At 38.3% G+C, this 20,721-nt stretch overlaps 4 protein-coding genes across 6 annotated transcripts; 2 read left to right on the top strand and 2 right to left on the bottom strand.

Annotated features, from left to right (window-relative positions):
• Positions 1–354: 354 nt before the first annotated feature.
• LOC108985528 (oligopeptide transporter 1-like) lies at positions 355–4,725 on the top strand. The gene is made up of 7 exons (XM_018957872.2): positions 355–789; positions 1,450–1,895; positions 2,048–2,145; positions 2,257–2,829; positions 2,955–3,222; positions 3,432–3,614; positions 3,700–4,725. The coding sequence occupies exons 1-7, from the start codon at positions 708–710 to the stop codon at positions 4,318–4,320; spliced, it is 2,271 nt and encodes a 756-aa protein (XP_018813417.1). The 5' UTR covers positions 355–707; the 3' UTR covers positions 4,321–4,725.
• A 1,103-nt stretch (positions 4,726–5,828) lies between these two features.
• LOC108985535 (oligopeptide transporter 1-like) lies at positions 5,829–10,098 on the top strand. Its single transcript, XM_018957882.2, has 7 exons — positions 5,829–6,011; positions 6,555–7,006; positions 7,179–7,276; positions 7,418–7,990; positions 8,114–8,381; positions 8,731–8,913; positions 9,011–10,098. The coding sequence occupies exons 1-7, from the start codon at positions 5,936–5,938 to the stop codon at positions 9,629–9,631; spliced, it is 2,271 nt and encodes a 756-aa protein (XP_018813427.1). The 5' UTR covers positions 5,829–5,935; the 3' UTR covers positions 9,632–10,098.
• On the bottom strand, positions 9,964–13,155 carry LOC108985544 (ER membrane protein complex subunit 8/9 homolog). Its single transcript, XM_018957889.2, has 5 exons — positions 12,782–13,155; positions 12,071–12,217; positions 11,915–11,974; positions 10,503–10,669; positions 9,964–10,353 (listed from the first exon to the last, which is right to left on the bottom strand). The coding sequence occupies exons 1-5, from the start codon at positions 12,986–12,988 to the stop codon at positions 10,323–10,325; spliced, it is 612 nt and encodes a 203-aa protein (XP_018813434.1). The 5' UTR covers positions 12,989–13,155; the 3' UTR covers positions 9,964–10,322.
• A 3,817-nt stretch (positions 13,156–16,972) lies between these two features.
• LOC108985554 (coiled-coil domain-containing protein 22) lies at positions 16,973–20,621 on the bottom strand. 3 transcript variants are annotated; one of them, XM_018957899.1, is made up of 6 exons: positions 20,255–20,621; positions 18,723–19,262; positions 18,231–18,454; positions 17,880–18,026; positions 17,465–17,689; positions 16,973–17,374 (listed from the first exon to the last, which is right to left on the bottom strand). In XM_018957899.1, exons 1-6 carry the CDS (start codon positions 20,513–20,515, stop codon positions 17,131–17,133), a joined length of 1,641 nt encoding a protein of 546 aa, XP_018813444.1. In that variant the 5' UTR covers positions 20,516–20,621; the 3' UTR covers positions 16,973–17,130. The 3 variants fall into 3 exon arrangements, with proteins under 3 accessions (XP_018813444.1, XP_018813451.1, XP_018813454.1); XM_018957906.2 differs by having other exon boundaries at positions 18,723–19,285; positions 20,255–20,361; XM_018957909.2 differs by having other exon boundaries at positions 18,723–19,291; positions 20,255–20,354.
• Between the last annotated feature and the right edge of the window lie 100 nt (positions 20,622–20,721).

Below are 20,721 nucleotides of genomic sequence, written 5' to 3' on the forward strand. Positions count from 1 at the left end.
TGTAAACCATCCAACTCCAATCCCTTAAATTCAGAGTCAAAAATCAAACTGATCAATCCGACAAACCACATCCACCGGAAATACTTGTTTGTGTAGATCAAGGCGCCCTATATTACTTCCTTTCTTTCTGTATGTTTTGGGGCAGTTTGGATGTTTATTAAGGATGAAGATACAATATTATTGAAATGTACGCAAGATTCATAAAGTGCCGGAACGTATGTATATTCAGACTCACGAAAAGATACATAGCAAAAATAAAATAAAAAAGATGCTCCTCTTTTTTGGGTCATTAGAGTCACGGTCGAACATATATATATATATATATATATAAGTATATATATAGTTTCCATTGTTTATGATCATAGAATACGTACGGCCACATTCTAGTTTTCTTCGAACCAAAGAAGCAAATTAATCGCTTCCTGCACGTGAGTTTCGATGAAGAATCTCTAATACAGCCAAGTTCTAGTTTTCTTTGAACCAGAAATGCAAATCGATCGCTTTCTTTACGTTGACGTCGATGAGTTCTATATTATGTTCGTATGTGGTTGGTTACAGTCGGACATTGACTCCGCGTATCACACAAGAAGTGAAGAGCCTTAAAAAAAGAATAGGACGGTTATTATATATATTGGTATAGTAAGGTGAGGTTGAAGGCATTGGTCGAGGGATTTGGCATTCTGTGTCCAAGAGAGGGAGAAGAAGCCATGGATGGTTCCGCTGAAAAGGGAGCAGTACTCCCTCAAGCAAAGTTTCCCCAGAATCATGAACCCAATATTGAGCTAGCAGGTATGCTCTCTCTCTCTCTCTGTGTGGGAAAATAGAAGGCCATGGTCACTTTAACCTTGATTTCATCGTTCCTCGGATTCTTTGGTGTGATTGACGAATGTTCCTTTATGTTGGGGAAATCAACTCATTACAGGACATGGTTACAGACATGTCTGGCTGATAATTGATGAATTTACATTTCTCAAACGGTTGTGATAATCTACACCGTGTTTTTTAATGAATCTATTTAGTTACAAGGGTAGATATATAGAGAGACTGTATACTTCCCTAATTGCAGAAAATGAGGGCCAGCTGTCTGGTAAGCTAGCATAGTACTGGACAATGTAAACGACATTCTGCTGATCAGGACTTCACAAAGATACTGAACGAGAAATTCCAATACTTGATAAGAATTGTATGGTTAATTCATCTCTAATCTGGTTATAATTCCATAGAGATGTCAAGTCTTTCCTTGAAACTGAACGAGAAATTAAATGAGAATGATGACAATACTAGCTAGGTGTGAAATATGATTGGAGTTGCTATGGTACATTTCTTCATATGCTAAAAAGAACCCAGAATTGTAATTTTATTCTATTCAGCTCAACAATGAAGAAATAAGATTTTTTTTTTTGTGGCTGCATGATTTTTTGAACTTTTTTCATTCTTCTGTACAAGCAGGTGAGGAAGAAGTCAATGATAGCCCAATCGAGGAAGTTAGGCTGACGGTCCCTCCCACTGATGACCCAACACAGCCGGCCTTAACATTTCGAACATGGGTTCTTGGACTAATATCGTGTGCCCTCCTTGCCTTTGTGAACCAATTCTTCGGGTACCGCCAAAATCAGCTATCAGTTACTTCAGTCTCAGCGCAAATTCTTGTACTCCCAGTAGGGAGGCTGATGGCTGCATGGCTTCCATCAAAGCCAATTCGCTTCCCACTTACAATGTGGTCCTTCTCACTGAATCCAGGGCCATTCACTCAGAAGGAACACGTTCTGATCACCATCTTTGCCAGTGCTGGAGCGAGTGGAGTGTATGCTGTTCATATTTTAACTAGCCTCAAGGCATTCTACCGCAGGGAGATATCTACAGCAGCAGCCTTTCTATTGTCAGTGACTACTCAGGTATATTTGGGTTCTTCCTTTCGTTTCAATTTCACCATGGCAATATTATTATGCTTGCTTTTCACATGGCGGATATCAATGTTTAATATACATTGTTCCTAGTAATATTTTACTTGTACCTCCCTGTTTTGCATGTATTATGAAATTTTTAGATGCTTGGGTACGGATGGGCTGGACTGTTCAGAGAATACCTTGTTGACTCGCCTTATATGTGGTGGCCTGCAAATTTGGTCCAGGTCTCTCTTTTCAGGTGCAACATTCTCTATTTAGAAAAAATACCTTTGTTTGATTAAAAAATTAGAAAAAAATTACTTCCCCCCTCCCCCCCAAAGTATTGAACCAACTAATATACGAAATGCAGGGCATTCCATGAAAAGGAAAAGAGACCCAATGGAGGACATACAAGGTTGCAATACTTCTTCCTGGTATTTGTATCGAGCTTTGCTTACTACCTCGTCCCGGCCTATCTTTTCCCTTCAATATCAGCTCTCTCCTTCGTGTGTTGGATTTGGAAGGACTCCATCACTGCCCAACAGATTGGTGGAGGCATCCACGGCCTTGGACTAGGTTCATTTGGCCTTGACTGGTCTACTGTAGCTGGTTTCTTGGGCAGCCCTTTAGCCACACCCGGGTTTGCCATCGTCAATACTCTGGTGGGATTTGTCTTGATTATCTATGTCATTTACCCGGCTGCTTATTGGAGTAACCTATACGATTCTAAGAAGTTTCCAATCTTTTCCCCGCACACTTTCGACAACACCGGTCAAATTTACAACATATCCAGAATTCTGAATCCCAAGACTTTCGACATTGATTATGCAAGTTACAACAGTTACAGCAAACTTTATCTTAGTGTCTTCTTCACTTTCACCTACGGGTTGAGCTTTGCAACTCTAGCAGCTACTATTACACATGTTGCCCTCTTCCATGGACGGTAGGCTTCTTAAAATCATTTACGAATTCTGCTCTACTATACTGCTATATTGTGCTTTTGAGTTAAAAACCTGTATCATTCTTTTCTTTGCTTTCTCTGTTTCGGTAAAAAAAAAAATCGAGCAGAACAATTTGGCAAATGTGGGAAAAGACTACCGCTGCAGCATCAGAAAAATTCTCGGATGTACATTCAAGGCTGATGAAGAAGAATTATGAAACCGTTCCACAATGGTGGTTTATTGCAGTCTTAATTCCAACGATGGCTCTTTCCTTGTATGCTTGTGAAGGTTTTGACAAACAGCTCCAACTTCCGTGGTGGGGACTTTTACTGGCTTGTGGGATTGCGTTTATTTTCACCTTGCCCGTCGGAATAATTCAAGCCACAACAAACCAAGTATGATCATGCCTAGACAATTGTGTGTTCGGTGCATGAAAAAGGACACTAAACATGCTTTTATAATGCTTGCTCACAACTCCTCATCATCTAACACACAAAAAATAAATAAATAAATAAAAAAGGATTAATAACGTTTTTCATTATGTTCTGCATTTTTGTTCACACTGCATGCATTTCTCAATAAAATGTGTTGATGTTAATTGCAGCAAGTAGGGTTAAACGTGATTACAGAGTTGGTCATCGGGTATATTTATCCAGGGAAGCCTCTTGCAAATGTGGCTTTCAAGACATATGGCTATATTAGCATGGCACAAGCACTCAGCTTTCTTAATGACTTCAAACTAGGTCACTACATGAAGGTCCCTCCAAAATCTATGTTTATTGTACAGGTAGGCAATTTAAAACAGCAAACTTTTTCCTCTTCACATGTTTTTATAGATGACTGATAATTTTCCACTTAATTTGTATTCTCAGTTAGCTGGAACTTTAGTTGCTTCAAGTGCGTACTTCGGCACGGCATGGATGCTTCTCACAAATGTTGACAACATCTGTAACGTATCCAAGTTGCCAGAGGGCAGTCCATGGACATGCCCTGGGGATGATGTTTTCTACAATGCTTCCATTATATGGGGAGTCATAGGCCCACTGAGAATGTTTACAAAAGAGGGTATCTACCCTGGGATGAACTGGTTCTTCCTCGTCGGCTTTCTAGCCCCTTTTCCTGTCTGGCTGCTTTCTCGTTATTTCCCCCAGCATAAGTGGTTGGCGCTCATACATATGCCTATCGTGCTTAACGGCACAGGGGCAATGCCACCAGGTAGAGCAGTGAACTATTGGTCATGGGGAGCTGTTGGATTATTCTTCAACTTCTATGTTTACAGAAAGTTCAAGGGATGGTGGGCTAGACATAATTACATTTTATCTGCCGGTTTAGATGCTGGGGTTGCCTTTATGGGAGTTGTCGTTTTCTTCGCCCTTCAAGCCAGGGATATCAATGGTCCACAATGGTGGGGTCTGGAAAGCGGTGACCACTGTCCATTGGCTTCGTGTCCTACAGCACCTGGGGTTGTAGCTGAGGGGTGCCCAGTTTTCTGAGATCCCTTAGCAAATGCAGGTGGAGTTGAAAAATGGGACATAAAGGTGTCTCGGGGTTTGGAGTGTGGTCATGGCGAGAAAAAATAAACCAAAAGAAAGGGGAAGTTGGCCGGACGGGTAGTGTAGATGATGGGGCGTGAGTGAAATGTGTGTGCGTGGAGTAATGTCCACCGAATAATAAGGCTTTCTCTGTAATCTGTATCATAAGATCAAATTTAAAGAGCGTGTTAGAGTATAGACAGCAAAATGGAACGTAGCTGACTCTTCACATCTTATCTCTCATAGTTGGATGGAAAGAGACAGAGATATTTTTGAACATGATATCAGTATCTATTTTGAGAAGATATTATTTACCAGTAATAACCCCACCGAGCGAGCATAAAGCCGAAACTTCGTAAAGTTTGTAGGATTTTCTTACGAGTACGTACATTTGTAGAGTGCACACTGCACAATTATTTTAAAAAATAATAAAATATATTATTAAAAATTTAATTTTTTTTATATAAATCTCGTATATATTTATTTATTTTAAACAGATTGAACGATACTTGCGTATTCACAACTTTAAATATCATTTATCTTTCTTCTTAAGAGAATTGTCACAAAAAAAAGTGCAAGTATAGAAAGGTGAGTTCGGACACAAACTCTGCAGAAATCAAATTCATCACTATACTCGGAAACCATAACCAATTTAAAACATTTTCATTGGCTTGATTAAATTTATCTTTAAAATTTAACTAATATCATCTTTTTTTACATTTATCTATTTTATTTAAATTCAACCTCCACATTGGATTATTCATTCACTCTCTATATAATAATAAAATATTATTAATTTAATAATTTTTTTATTTTTTTTATCACATTTTGTATCTCTACCAATTAAATATTAATAATAATTATATTTTAATTAAATTAATATTAAAAAAAATTATATTTTCAAAAATCATTTAATGCTAATAAAAAAAATATTTGATTAAACTCATTTAAAATTTTATCTAAAATTTTTAATTACAAACCAAATAATATTTTTACTTAGAGTGAGAAATTAATATTTTAATATTTATTTGGAGTGAGAAATTAGTATTTTAATGTTTAGTAAAATAATTGTAGTTCTTCATATTTAGCAAATCACTGTAATAAAAGTCTAAATTATTTTAGATTTGTCTAATTCAATGTGGGATACTGTTGACATTAATTATATAAATTTTAATCAATGTCCTCATTTGGCCAGCCAATGAAAATGCTGTTACAAGTCAAAAACAATGTATGCACATAATGATAATATAACCAATAATGTAATTTCCTTATTGGTGTCTTATTCTGGGGAAAATATCATCTCAGAAAAGAGAGAGAGATTCTAGCAGGCCGGGTATCTTTAAACCAGGAAGGAATGCCAGCCAATTTCAGGCTTAATAATAGCATTGGTAACGCAAATTATGATGGAGAATCTCTATTTTAGGTGCATATGCTGTTGTTTACAGCCTGTAACATTGACAGTACGCTGTAAGTGTATTGACCGAGCGGTATTAAAATAGTATCGTCTGGTTGAAGCCATTAAGACCTTTTGGCATTTTGTATCGAAGCAGTAGAACCGCAGAAGGGAGAGACAGCCATGTCTGGTCACTCTGAAACCGGAAGCCCTCGAGCCAAGTCGCCTGCCGAGCATGAACCCAATTTCGATATAACCAGTAATCCTCTCTCTCTCAGAAATAAAAATAAAAATTCATGGCTACATTACCTTTTGATTCATTGTTCCTCACATTCTTTTATGATTAATGAAATGTTCCCGTATGTTGGGTGTGCTTAAAATCAACTAACTACCTTAAATATTCTCGTATATCAATTGATAAATCTTGTATTTCAAACTTTGTCTACGTTTGTTGCCATCACCAACCTCATGCTTTTTCTATACTACATTCTCTTACGCGTGTATATGCAGAATCCAAAGATAATATTTACTTGCGTGTATTCGCAATAAGTCGCGATTTACTTCCATAGGATGTGAAATATTTCCTTGTAAATCCAACACACAGTAAGATTGATGGCATTCGTATGAATATGCTTTAAATTTGACACAAGTATGCATGATAATGGACACAATGATGCATTTGTTCATAGCGTTTTATTGGGGAAAGATTTATTTTATTTTTATTTTTATTTTTTTGCTCGAATATTATTTTCTTTGATTTCTTTTTTGCATTCTAATGTTCATAAATGTCGCCATTCTACAGAAGCAGGGGATGAGGAATTCGATGATAGCCCAATTGAGCAAGTGAGGCTGACGGTTCCACCCACCGATGACCCAACACAACCGACCTTGACATTTCGAACATGGGTTCTTGGGATAACGTCTTGTGCCCTCCTCGCTTTTGTCAACCAATTCTTCGGGTACCGCCAAAATCAGCTCTACATATCCTCAGTCTCAGCACAAATTCTTGTGCTCCCCATAGGGAAGCTAATGGCTGCATGGCTTCCATCAAAGCCAATACCAATCCCCTTCACAAAGTGGTCCTTCTCATTGAACCCGGGGCCATTCAATCTGAAAGAACACGTTTTGATCACCATCTTTGCCGGTTCTGGAGCCGGTGGAGTGTATGCAGTTAATATTTTATCTAGTGTCAAGGCTTTCTACCACAGGGATATCCATCCAGCTGCAGCCTTTTTGTTGGTACAAACTACTCAGGTACAGTTGGGTTTCGTCTTTTCATTTCAATCTCGTCATGGCTATAGAGTGCCTACGAAAACGTCATCCCCTTTAATCTGTATGCGATACACAAAGTGCCTTCAGTACTCATAAATGGTTCTTGGTGATTATTTTTTAACCGTACCTCATTGTTTGTATATTAAATTTTCAGATGCTTGGGTATGGATGGGCTGGACTGTTTAGAAAGTACCTTGTTGACTCGCCTTATATGTGGTGGCCCGCAAACCTGGTCCAGGTCTCACTATTCAGGTCCTACATTCTCCCTACCTGTCTCTCATATAAAGCAACTGTTTGATAACTCCCTCATATTGAGCCGAATTACACACGTGAAATCTATAATTCTGGATATAACTCCCTCATATTTAGCCGAATTATGCATATGAAATGTAGGGCATTGCACGAAAAGGAAAAGAGACCCAAGGGAGGACTAACAAGACTACAATTCTTCTTCCTGGTATTTGTAGCGGGCTTTGCTTACTACCTCATCCCGAGCTATCTTTTCCCTTCAATATCAGCTCTCTCCTTCGTTTGTTGGATCTGGAAGGACTCCATCACTGCCCAACAGATTGGTGGAGGCATCCATGGCCTTGGAGTAGGCTCAATTGGTCTTGACTGGTCTACTGTAGCTGGCTTCTTGGGCAGCCCTTTAGCCTATCCGGGGTTTGCCATCGTCAATACTTTAGTGGGATTTATCTTGGTTGTCTACATCATTAACCCGATTGCTTATTGGAGCAATGCATATGATGCTAAAAAGTTTCCAATATTTTCCTCCCACACTTTCGATCATACTGGTCAACCTTACAACTTATCCAGAGTTCTGAATTCCAAGACTTTCGATATTGATTACGAGGGTTATAATAGTTACAGCAAACTTTATCTAAGTGTCTTTTTTGCCTTTACCTACGGGTTGAGCTTTGCTACTCTAACAGCTACTATTTCACACGTTGTCCTCTTCCATGGAAGGTACGCTTCTTAACATCAATTACGTCTGGTTTTGGTCCATTTACCGTGCTATCATTCTTTTGAGTTAACACAAGCTTTTCCTAACTCTCATTGCTTTATCTGTTTCGGGATAAAATTGAGCAGCGAAATTTGGCGACTGTGGAAAAGGACAGCAGTTGCAGCAAAAGATAATTTATCGGACGTGCATACAAGGCTGATGAAGAAGAATTATGAACAAGTCCCTCAATGGTGGTTTCATGTCATCTTAATTTCAATGGTGGCTCTTTCCTTATATACTTGTGAAGGTTTTCACAAACAGGTCCAACTCCCGTGGTGGGGACTCTTACTCGCTTGCGGGATTGCGTTATTTTTCACCTTACCCATTGGAATAATTCAAGCAACAACAAACCAGGTATGATGCTGACTAACCAACTTCGTTCTAATTTAATGGATGAAAAAGGACAACAAACATGCATTTATCTGTTGGAAAATGTATACGTAGGATCGGTTTTTGTAAATAACAAAAACTAGTTGTTTCTCGATCTCATATTAGCTACAGGCTCTCTTAATATCTCCAAACACTGTTCCTTGGTCATGGGATTGGGCACCATCTTGGTCAAGGGGATAGACTCGGCTTTTATGTGTTTTACCCTGGAGCTTTTCCACTTTCTTTCAAGATTAATTTATTTATTTTTTATCATTAATTTATGCATTTTTGTGCGGACGGCACATCTCTATAAACTGTCTTGATGTTAATGCAGCAACCAGGGCTAAACGTGATTACAGAGTTGGTCATTGGGTATATATATCCAGGAAAGCCTCTTGCTAATGTGGCTTTCAAGACTTATGGCTATATTAGCATGGCACAAGCACTCACTTTTCTTAATGACTTCAAATTGGGTCACTATATGAAGATCCCTCCAAAATCCATGTTCATTGTACAGGTTGGTACATTATGAGCAATAAGACTTATTTGAGAAGTTCTGTTCACATTTCTTATAACTCATGAAGACTGATCTTTCGGATAATTTGTATTCTCAGTTAGTAGGAACGTTGGTTGCTTCAAGTGTCTACTTCAGCACCGCATGGTGGCTTCTTACAACAATTGAGCACATCTGTGACGTATCAATGTTGCCAGAGGGGAGTCCATGGACATGCCCTGGAGATGAGGTTTTCTACAATGCTTCCATTATATGGGGAATCATAGGCCCTCTCAGAATGTTTGGAAGTGAGGGTGTTTACCCGGGGATGAACTGGTTCTTCATTATCGGCTTGCTGTCTCCTATTCCAGGCTGGCTGCTCTCCCGCAAATACCCCAACCAAAAGTGGCTTAGGCTAATAAACATGCCTATCCTGCTTGGAGCTACATCTGGAATGCCACCAACAAGAGCAGTGAACTATTGGGCTTGGGGAGCAGTTGGAATTTTCTTCAACTTCTATGTCTACAGAAAGTTCAAAGGATGGTGGGCAAGGCATAACTACATCTTATCTGCTGCTTTGGATGCTGGGGTTGCCTTTATGGGAGTTATCATTTTCTTCGCCCTTCAATCCAAGGATGTCAATGGTCCACAATGGTGGGGTCTGGACAGCGATGACCACTGTCCATTGGCTTCGTGCCCCACAGCACCTGGGGTTGCGATTGAGGGCTGCCCTGTTCTTTGAGATACTTTTGAAGGAAAGGAAACATCAAAAGCATATGGCTTATGTCTTCTGTTGCACACATGATGTTCCATTCCAGGTCCGCCAATGCTGACGAACGTTGAAGATGAAGCAGTAATAAATTTCATTAATTTGAACTTAGTTTCTTGATTTAGGGAGATAAGGCATTGTACAGGATCACTCCTTTTTTCATCCTTCTGTAATTAAATTATTGTTCTTATTATTAGAGTACTTATATCTGGTTTTTAGAGCGACATACAAGAATGCGAATTTGCGCGTATGACAGGATATGGAATACAATTGAAGTGTTTAGATGCGCAATACCAAGATTAAGATAACATTGAAAAGAGTGCCATGATTTGAAAAACTTTCATTCGAACTCTATAATCAGATAATTTAGCCGGAATTCTTTTTGAAGTACGAAACCACAGAGGTTCTCATTTTAAAGTGAAAAAAAAAAAAAAACATTAGAATACATTCTCAATCGATACATAAACCAAGAAACTCTCTCAAAATCAAACACGCATTCGCCCCTCATTGATTTAATTCTCTGATGAATTTAGCCTCATCCCCAAAACCAGCGGATCAATTCAGCCTTGTCATCCCAAATCCAGCATAAGAAACTCAGTTAAGCATACACATCAACCAGCTGCACTACCAAATGGTGGCAGATAAACTGCAACCAAGGACAAGATTACTTGAAGAGTTCAGGATTCAGCCAGTCCCTGCAATAAAAAGTTTATCACACAGAACATTCTCAATTGAATTGGTAACAGTATCTCATACAGAACGGTCTAAATTAGTAACGGTTAACTGCATAACAACTGAAATTGGAGGAAGAAGAGAGAATAAAGACATGGCCGTCAGTGCTTACTTGCTGATGTCATCAAGGTGGTCATCAAAATCTACAATATCCTTCCATTTTTCAGTTGAAATATAATCCAGCAGGACTACATTTGCTGATGGCTCCTTAATGGTTAACTGGCTGCTTCCCTCGGATCCAGCTAACTTCCAAATCCTTGATGCATCCCTCGTGTAAATCTGATTTGCAAGGAAAAGAACATATGAAACTTTGGTTGACAGAAAAAGCATGCGAAAATGACTCTGAGAATTGTGAAGCAGAACAGCAACTAAATTACCATAACAGTAGAATTATTGCTAAGTTTTTTTGAAAGCCTTGTTATTTAAATCTTCACACATTAGTTTTCACGATTTCAAGTTTCTTATCAGCAGATATTAAATTAGAAGGTGATCCCCTTAAGATTATATTTACTTGAGAAAGGAAACGTCAGGATGAACTGATTATTAGAAGACCAACATGCTGTTCTAGACTGATCATCAAGGGAGACCAATATCTCCTACCAACTCAACCCCCCCCCCCCCCCCCCCCCCCCCCAAAAAAAAAAAAAAAAAAAAGAAAAAGAGATAATAAAAGTAAACACTACAAATCTTGATGGAGAGGGGCACTTGGAGATGGTCTGAAGCAGCTATGTGTGGACAGTTTGAATCTTGAGGGAAAGCAGCTCTTCAACAAGTAAAAACTCAAAGAAGAAGAACTAGATCTTTTTTTAATCAACTCAGGGGCATATAAATTTCTCTTGAATATGGTAATACAAATGTTAAAAAGTGAAGAAAATTTAATTTTGTGTATGTCATTTATGACTACAGGAAGCTAAGGATTAGGTGGTGTATTATCAATTTTGACAATAGCTTTAACAGTAAGCCTTTAAGGATGTAATCTAAAAGTCACTAGGGCAATTCACTCTTCTAAAAATGTTCATGAACTTTTGGAGTTGGAATAGGGCAATTTCAAGGAAGATATTTGGGTTGTCAATTTCTTGTAGGAAGTAATTTTAAGGTATACTCTAGTTACTTTATTCCCATCATATACGCAAATTACTACATCATTTCTAGAAAATTTCTATTAATTTATCTACTGTATACTCAATGCCAATATAACTGCACCATAAAATTATGTATACGAACCCTAAAAAATTTGTTTGATTTCAAAATTGTATAACACAGCATTAAAGCCTACTCCAACTGCAATACCGCAGCACCATGCACGATATTCCCACCATGGTTTCAAATTCAGCAGAACATTACAAGCCATCAGCTTCCAAATTTTATGCCAAAATTATATGGTTATATGAAAATAATTCAAAGAACCCGGATAATCAATCCTGTGCTAAACTTAAACTAAATTGCCTTCAGTGCAAAAACCCTTATGTCCAATAAAAGCAAAAAAAAAAAAACTCTACCAATTCAAATAACAAGAGTACTGACCTGCATTACTGGGCTCCGGTCCTTACCCTTGGGTAAAGCCTCAAGCTTTTTGTTATCCAACTGCAAAAGGTCAAACAATATGAGGTTAAAACTCAGCAATTAACACAAGCAAAACCATTCCAACATCTGTATGTGTTTATGAATCTAATCACGTACCAAAAGAACGGCAGCTTGTGGAAAGTACCGGTAGATGTGATCGCCAATATTCTTGGCCATGCTGCCAAGTTCATAATCATCAAACCTCTCGTTTGCATGAAAATAGCCCACAATATTTACACCTTTTGTGGCATAATGCTCCTCTATCTACAAAAAGAATCCAACCAAGCTTGTGTTCAACAAAAAAGTCAGTAATTTTTTGCACATGCTCAACTGGTATAACATTTCCAAAGAGAAATCTTCCTCGTTAAGAATAAAACACCTATAGCCGCTGTCTGTTATAATGTGAAATTAGCCGCAGTCTATACAGATCCATATGACTACATCAAACCGAATATCCCTAAACTACTGAGTAGAATCGTGTAGCCTTTCGCTAGCGATTAAGATTTTACCACTTCCATGCTTAATTAAATACATAAGCCTCAGTTTGTTCGTCATCCATTATAGCGCAGTAGTTTGTGTGTACAATATTGAGTTGGGAAAAGAAGAATTATATATTTAAAAAATTACGATTAATATTTTGTGAACTCTTGCACCTGGAATTATCCTGATAACTAAAATATGAAACAATCGAAATAGATTTTCAGAAGAATCTGAGCGGAATATTTTCCAGGTAATTATTTTTCTTTGTTTAATTTTTCAATTTACTCGGCAACAAACGGATAGGACATCACGAAAACCCTAGAGAGAGAGAGAGAGAATGGACAATACGAGGATGAGGGAGATCTCGAGCTGGGGGAGGAGGCCGATGTGGGAGTGGAAGAGAGGAACGGAATCGGTGATCTCGACGACATCTTTTTGAGGGGAAACGCGGCCGAGGAGGACCCCGTTGACGGGGGAGGATTTGTGCTTGAGGGCATGAAGGACAAGCTTTACGTACGCGTTCTGTGAGATGTCGAAACGTGACTCGCCACCCATGACTCGGTGAGTTTCTGAAACTTTCAATGAATCGTTGACGCGAAAGAGATCAGCAGATGATTCAAAAGGAGTCGATCGGGCGGAGAGAGAGAGAGAGAGAGAGAGAGAGAGAGGGAGAGGGGGGGGGGGAGAGCCTTCAGAGCTCACTGGACTCGAATATTTGCAGGAATCTGCTAAAGATGGATGGACGGATGGATATATAGCACCCACGACGTCGTTTGATTTCCTAATCTACAATTTTTTTTTTTTGACTCAAAAGGATAGTTTGGTGTGTTGTTTATTATTTTAATTTCTCAAAAGGATCTTCAATTATCAAACAGACTTTATACCAAATCGCTGGTTTTGATGGATCTTTATTGATTTCTCCAAAAGGATCTTTTTATTGGTTGGAATGAGTTTCTTATCAATATTTATATATATATATATATATATATAATCTTTGATTATAATTTGGATTTTAGGAGGAATGAGTTGTTTCAACAACATTGAATGGTAAAATACATTAAATTGGCTTTTCAATGATTGCTCGTTTCAGTCGGATGATAACAATAGGTAACATATATTGTGAATGCCCCCCCAGATTGGATTTGGCAAATCCTTCAAGTTTTATTTGCACAACTTTAAGAACATGAACATCGATGCCTCTCAAAACCTCTCTGTCTTAATTTTTGCGTAGGCATGTCTTCACTTCAACTGACCAAGACGAAAATGACATGATTTTCCGCCACCAGGCAGCAACTATAAAGTTTTTAGTTTATGTCAAAACACAATTGCTTGCATATCTAAATTCTGGGTCTATCCCCCAACAAAATTCCTGTAAAGCAAAACTATCTGCGTTGACCACTAAAAGGTGCCCCAATGCTAATGGATAAGAGGCTACACACGTATAAACAAGCATAAGAATGCCTATCTAGATTGAACTGAAGTAGATTATAACAAACACCCCATAAGATAGCTATAGTCTAACAATCTACATAACATGCTAAATTGAAATTAGACCAAAACATGACTTTTAATAGTAGATGGGGGAGGAGACTCATCCGAATCATTCTGTTAGTTTCTCTAAGCCATACAATTGAGGAAAGTCTAGTAGAACTATTCTGAACTTTTAAAGCTTCCCCTCTAGTAGTAGAAGGAGACCTCTAGTAGTTGTGAGAAAGTGTTTATCAATGCATTTGGGATCATGATAAAATATTTTTAGACATTTTTTTTCCTTGTAAAAAGACCATTTACTCAAATGCATGTGACATGAGACTCAAGACATGTTCATTTTCATACTAGATAGGTGATACGTGAGATGTCATGCATAAAATCAATAAGCATAATATATTCAAAATATGACATGCTAACATAGGACATGTGTAGTGTCAAAACAACTTCACGAAAATTGAAGAATATGTCTTGGCCAAAACATCAAAGGCATGTAACATAAAGAAATTCCACTTAAACATGTTCCATACCTGAAGCATAATAGACAATAGTCATGGCATGGATGAATCGAACATGAAATCATGGCAACATCATAAGAATCTGAAACACATAACATCACAATAACCGAAACTTTATGATATGTGAAACATCAACATAACCTCAAGCAAAACTGAAACATAAACATGTGATTCATAGCATTTTCAACATAGATCCGAATCATATAACTTTTCTCATGATTTTATACAAGTCAAAGCAATATATATTCAACTAAACAAAACATAGATTAACAATCAAAGTTAAGAATAACAATGAAAGATTTACACAAGTATATACTTATGTTAGCCAAACTAGGTTGAGTGTATACTTACAAAGATCTTTCGGGAAAACAAATAACAAGCTATAAATTGGATGTACAACTTGTTAGAACAAGGGTTTCAAAAACCCTAATCCATTTGCATGAGTGTGTGGGGTTTTCAGATTGTCTCTTGTTCATGGAACCTCAAGACCATTTGGTTCTAGGGTTTTTAGACATGAAAACCTTTCAAAATTTGTGTAACTCTTGGTTAGATCTTGAACATGTGTGTAGTTCATATGGGTGGCTAAATGTGTGGAGGATCTAAGCCCTCAAGAACTCGAAAACCCTAGGGTTATTTCAAGATGAAATAACCTTGAACTAATGTGTGCTTTTCGAAAATCTAGAACTCTTTAGAGATTCATCATCTCCTTGAGTTAGGTGTGAGTGGTGTGAAGAGAAAAATAGAAAGTAAGAGATCCTCATCGTAGCCTCCTTCTTGCTAGTGTCATGATCCTCTCTTAGATGTAGACAAGAGTAGTCTCTCTTGTTTGGTTGTAAGGAAAGTAAGAGAAAAAGTGTTGGTGTGAAGTGATATGGAGGATATGAGAGTATAAGCAAATTTCGAAAATGGCAAGGGAAGAAGAACCCTTGGGCATGTCTCTCTTCCCCTTTTATAGAATCCCTCTCAAGCTCTCATTGGTTACTTGTTGTGGTCCAATGCATAAAGGACATGTGTACTCCCATTCTTCCCTCTTAGCTGAATGCCTCTTCTTTTTCCACATCATTGAATTGCCTTGGGAATGTGGAAAGGTTACTTGGGCTTGTGGCCTTTGCCTTGGGCTTGTGCTTTTTTCCTCTATGCCCCTTCTATTTTCGTCTAGATATAATGTATCTTAGGGTAGAAAAGTAAATCGATCTTTATGTCTTTTCATCTTCCAAAAATGAAGCTTTGCATGTGACACATGGCATAAGCGTGTGCCTTGCCCTAACCGTCCATCTCCTTCCCCAATTGCCATGTGATTCTTCATCTTCTAGTGCCCCTTCCTTAGGTGACTTTTCATTTTTCAAGAATCCCCTTTCTAACCCTAAGATGCAAGTGGCATGTGTGAGTGTACCTTTGGGTATAGTGGCCAAAAATGTGAGGGTATGTTGGTCATTTTGTGTAGTTGTCCCTTCATATTCCTTCTAGAAAGTCCTTGCATGTTTGACAAATGGCAAGGTCTCAAGAAAAACTCTTGGATGAGAGTGTGATGTAGGAAACCGAACCCTCCTTTTTGTCCCTTGGGCTTCCCTATGCAAATCCATCTCGGAAACCCCCTTGGTCTTCCCTAGGCACCACTTCCCTATGCAAATCCATCTTAGAACTTCAAACTCTTGCCAAGTGACATGGTGTAGGCATGTTGGGTGAGTTGGCCGAAAGTCTCTTGGCTTTCTCTAGGTCATTTCCTCATCATTTCTTATGAAAGGTCTCTTGCATGCATGACATGTGGCAACCAAACTAGGGTTGATGTGCATGCCCTCCCTTGGCTTCCCAAACATGTTTATCTCTCTTCGTTAGCCCACTATCACATCCAGGTACATAGTGTTGCGCATGCATAACACATAGCACTTGTAGCAAAGGCTTTTGGTCAAGGGCCAAACGTTTCTAGGGATTTTGGGCTTGGGTTTCTTATGGTGGCCAAATTATACATGAGCTTAGTTGGCCTTCTCTTGGGCTTGAGTTGTTATCTACAAATCTAAGGCCTATATCCAACTAGACCTACTCTCATGGCCCTAAAATAATACTAAGGCAACAAAAATAAACACAGACCTAATCTAGTCATGTTTCAGGTTATCACAACGCTTCCCGTTTGTCCCCTACTACAGGTTTCTCACATGAGACCTTCCCTTTCTACTAATGCAGCCCGTGGGTCGGGCCATTTTGATGGTTCTTGGGCCATGAGGTGAAAAAGACAAGTTTTAGTCCAAGAGGGGCCTTAATATCTAGCCCAATCTCAACCCAGTGTGTCGGGAGATAGAAATATCCCTTTCAAAATAGTTACAAGATACAAGAGTTGAAAAGGTGGAAGGCTCCATCAATCATCTCAAACCAGCTAATACAACACATGAATAAAATAAAATAAACCAAGATCTAAAGCGAGTGACTTAACTCCCAACCATTTCCCATGAGGGGAAGCCGCCCATTGCGATTTGTTTTCCTACATTTATTTGGTAATATGCAAAATATCTTCAAAAGCGAAAGAATAGTAAAACACGTGTTCTTTTGCCTTTCCCACTTCATATATTTATACAATCGATGTTTATTGTATAAAATCTTTGTAAAAATTTCATTCAAGTAATAATGTACAATATTCTTTGCTAAACAAAAGTGTATTGAGAAGTTGAAACAATGGTTTCAGAATGAAAAATCACAGGTTTAATTATCCCGGAGGCATTGCTGTAGGTACACATTTTCCTTCCTTATGGCATCCAGATCAGCTTGTAGCTTCTCAACATTTAAGCTACGGGATGCCATAGCCGCTAGCTTCATTTCATGTTCAGCCACTTCTCTTTGTACTCTATCAGTGGCCAGGATTTTCTCATATATCTGTTCGAATGCCTCGTGGAAGCTAGTGAGAAGTCTATATGCCTGTCTTCCTACTGGGTCTTTCTTCGCTTCCCTGCACATGCATACTTCTTTTCAGCACAAATCGATCAACTTTATTACGACACTACAGCCTACAGGGGCTGCAACAGCAAACAGTCTGTACCTGAATACCATTTCGTCTACGACAGCATAAGTTCGATGAAGACGTTCTTGGGTAGAGTTACTTTCCAATTGAAGCTCCCTGGTCTCTTTTAAGATCCGATCTATATCAGCATCTTGTTTCCGACTATTCTTTGTTATCTCCTTTATCCGCTGAATGTAGGAATTCCTACATGCCGTTTTGGGCTGTCTCTCAAGTTCTGCACAAAGTTGAGAATGTTCCTCCTCCCTACAGAATGACAAGACAGTTGCAGCAAGAACAGGCAAAGTAGTACGCAGAAAATGCGAAATTATCTTTTGCCAAGGAAGTGTAAAGATAAGAAGGAAGAGAGATGAATAATAATTAAAAAGAAAAGGAAAAACCGTCTTTACACTTCAAAGGAAGCAAATAAGTGTAAAGATCCAAACCAGAATTATACCTCTGTCTAATTTCAGACAAGACACACTGCTTTTCCAACTCAACTTCTCTCAACTTTTGGAGCTTTTCTTGAGCTTCTGGGTTGTTGGCATATAAAGACTCCTCAAGACTTCTCTTCTTCTCTTCCAGAGACTCTCTAAGAGCTTCCCTGTGGAAGATTGATTATGTCAGGTGAAATCAATATTTGCATCTCCATGCTTGCAAGAAAAAAAAAAAAGTTAGTTTCCATTTTCAAATGTACATTTTAAATTATTCTAAGTAATATATATTAAAAAAGTGCATGCTCAAAACATGTCATCGTGGAAAAGCAGAAGGGAACATTTTTATGAGAAAAAAGGCAGCGATATCTTACCATGCCGATTCCAATTCAGCAAGATTACACTTTTTGGCATCAATTTTCTCATCGAGCTGCCCAAGGTAGAAGTCAAGGGGATGCTCCGCATCAAAAGCCATCTCTGCTGCTGCCCTTAACAGTTCCAATTCTTCCTCAAGTCGCCGTAGTCCAGTGTTATTTGTTGTTCTCTCCTCCAAAAAAGATTTTTCTTTATTTTTTGTTTTTCCAGTCTCATATATTATCTAGTAAAAAAATAAACATCAAATAAAGCCCATCATCAGGATTTTGTTTCCAAAATGCTAAGAACTTTTTGTTCTAAGAAGAAAATAAATTTGAATTCTAAATTTAAGCCTAAATTTAAGCTTTTGACTGTCTTTCGATGCCTCGCCTCTTACACCGTTGTTAGAAACTAGATCATCTTGAGTCCTTGACTGCATGGTTTGTTTCTATTACCATTTAACTAGTCCATTCAATAATTGTCCGAATTCACAATAATTCAAATGAAATTACCTTGGAAGATTGCTCTCTAAAAGAAGATCCTTTCTGTTCAAACACTAGAACATCCTTATCATCTCTCCAAGCTGCAGTTTCTTCATTTCCTGCTGTATCTCTTCCAGCATCCACCACTTCTTCAGAAGATTCCTTCCCACTCAATACAGTAGTCAGTTTGTCCTTGCTGAAATCTCCAGTCCGGGAGAAATATACATCATCAACAGCCACTTCATCCATTTTTCTTCGAATGAGATCAGCCTCATGGAGCCTGCTAAGAGAGGCATCTCCAATCTTGGTATTCAACCACTCCGACACTTCAATATTCAGTCTTAGATCTTCCAATTTGACTCTGCCTTTCTTACAACTAAGATCTACCCCTCCATTATTATCCTTCTTTTGCCGGTCCTCGGAAGTGCTTTTTTGATCATCATCTTTTATTCTCCCTCTACCCTTAGCATCCTTCACATCAGCAGTTCTTCTATCTTCAGATATCTCAGAAAGTCTCTCCACCAGGAATCTGATCAACTTATACAAGTCCTCTTCAGACGGATACAGGAACTGCCGTAAGCAACACATATAGTCTGTTTCTAAGCATAATTTCAAAAAAATTAAAAAAAAAAAAAACAGACGATAAACATAATGAGAAGAAAATGAAGGACATGCAGCAAAACTGAGGAAACCCCCCCCCAAAAAAAAAAAAAAAAGATATAAAAAAGAAAGATATATTCACCACAACGGTCTTAAAGCTCGTCTATATACAGGAAGTATCAAGGTTCACTGACCAAAAAGAAACAATCAAACATCGAGGACAAAAGTACAAGTGACACTGAACCGCTCCAACTGCCAGAGGAAAGGTCAAATGATTGGTAATGTAAACTTGAAATTTTTTATTGAACACTCCATGGTGACTAGCAAACACGGGTGTAACCAAACTTTATAAATTCTCAGACAACAGAATCCATAATCTTTTGGAAAGCTTTACGTCGACACCATAGACAAATAAAATCTGTAACCGAAATTCATGGCAAATAACTAATTCTAATTTGGTATGGAAACACTCTGGGAGGTGCAAATTGAAGTCTTTCCTCTCCATAATAATCGCAAAAGCAATTCAATTGTAAAATTGAGAAATAATCGAGCAAAACTAAAGAAAAAAATCAAACTATTCTGCAATCAGTTAACTTTGTGAACTGCAGCATACATCGAGGCCCATAAATTAATAAACTATTTTTTTATGAGGTACCCTAGTTCTGATCGTACTAAACCCCTTTCTTCTAGGAAAAATGCTGGTTATCGAAAAGCAAAAAACTTCCAAGTCCAAAATTAAATTTTTGTGAAAATTAAACTTCGTAAAATCTAAATGCCGCGTTTCACCATGTCACTTTTATAAGCCGAAGTAATGTATTTCGTTCGCCCTCTTTTTGTTTCTGAGCAAAATAATGCTTAGCAAATTGTCAAACATTCCTATTCCTTAACTCTGTCCAAAATTGTCGGAGCAACCAACCCAAACTCAAACAATCCAAAAACGCCATTTTTTTTACTTGACTAACCTTGTGGAAACTCATGTCTCCGATGTAACCCAAACTCTTAATCCCTGATGCGATGTCCGAACAGATCTTGACCTGGGTGGCCATGGATCCATCGGGAAGAGAGGTGGGAAAGGATGCCGTGTGGTCGAGAAGGTTAAGGCACTGGGCGCAGATGGAGACCAAGATGTTGGGGTTGAGGTCTCGGAGCGAAGAAACGCTTGGTGGGATCGAAATACCGGAGTTCTCCAGCGAGTTCATGAGTATCTCCTGCGACTCGTCCATTGTATTTTTCTTCGAAGAACTTGAAGATTCGTCCGCCCAGCTATGTTTGTGTCGAGTGTGTTCTGTATTGTGCGTCTTTTTGGGTTGTGGTAGCAACGAAGCCTGTTTGGCCTGGCCTCCGATAAAATAAGTACAATATTGATAATCTTTTAAGTAATAAAGTTAATAATAATATTATAATATAGGGGATAAGTATTTATATAATT

The sequence above is a fragment of the Juglans regia genome, chromosome 2, assembly GCF_001411555.2.
Source record: "Juglans regia cultivar Chandler chromosome 2, Walnut 2.0, whole genome shotgun sequence".
Taxonomy (NCBI): Eukaryota; Viridiplantae; Streptophyta; class Magnoliopsida; order Fagales; family Juglandaceae; genus Juglans; species Juglans regia.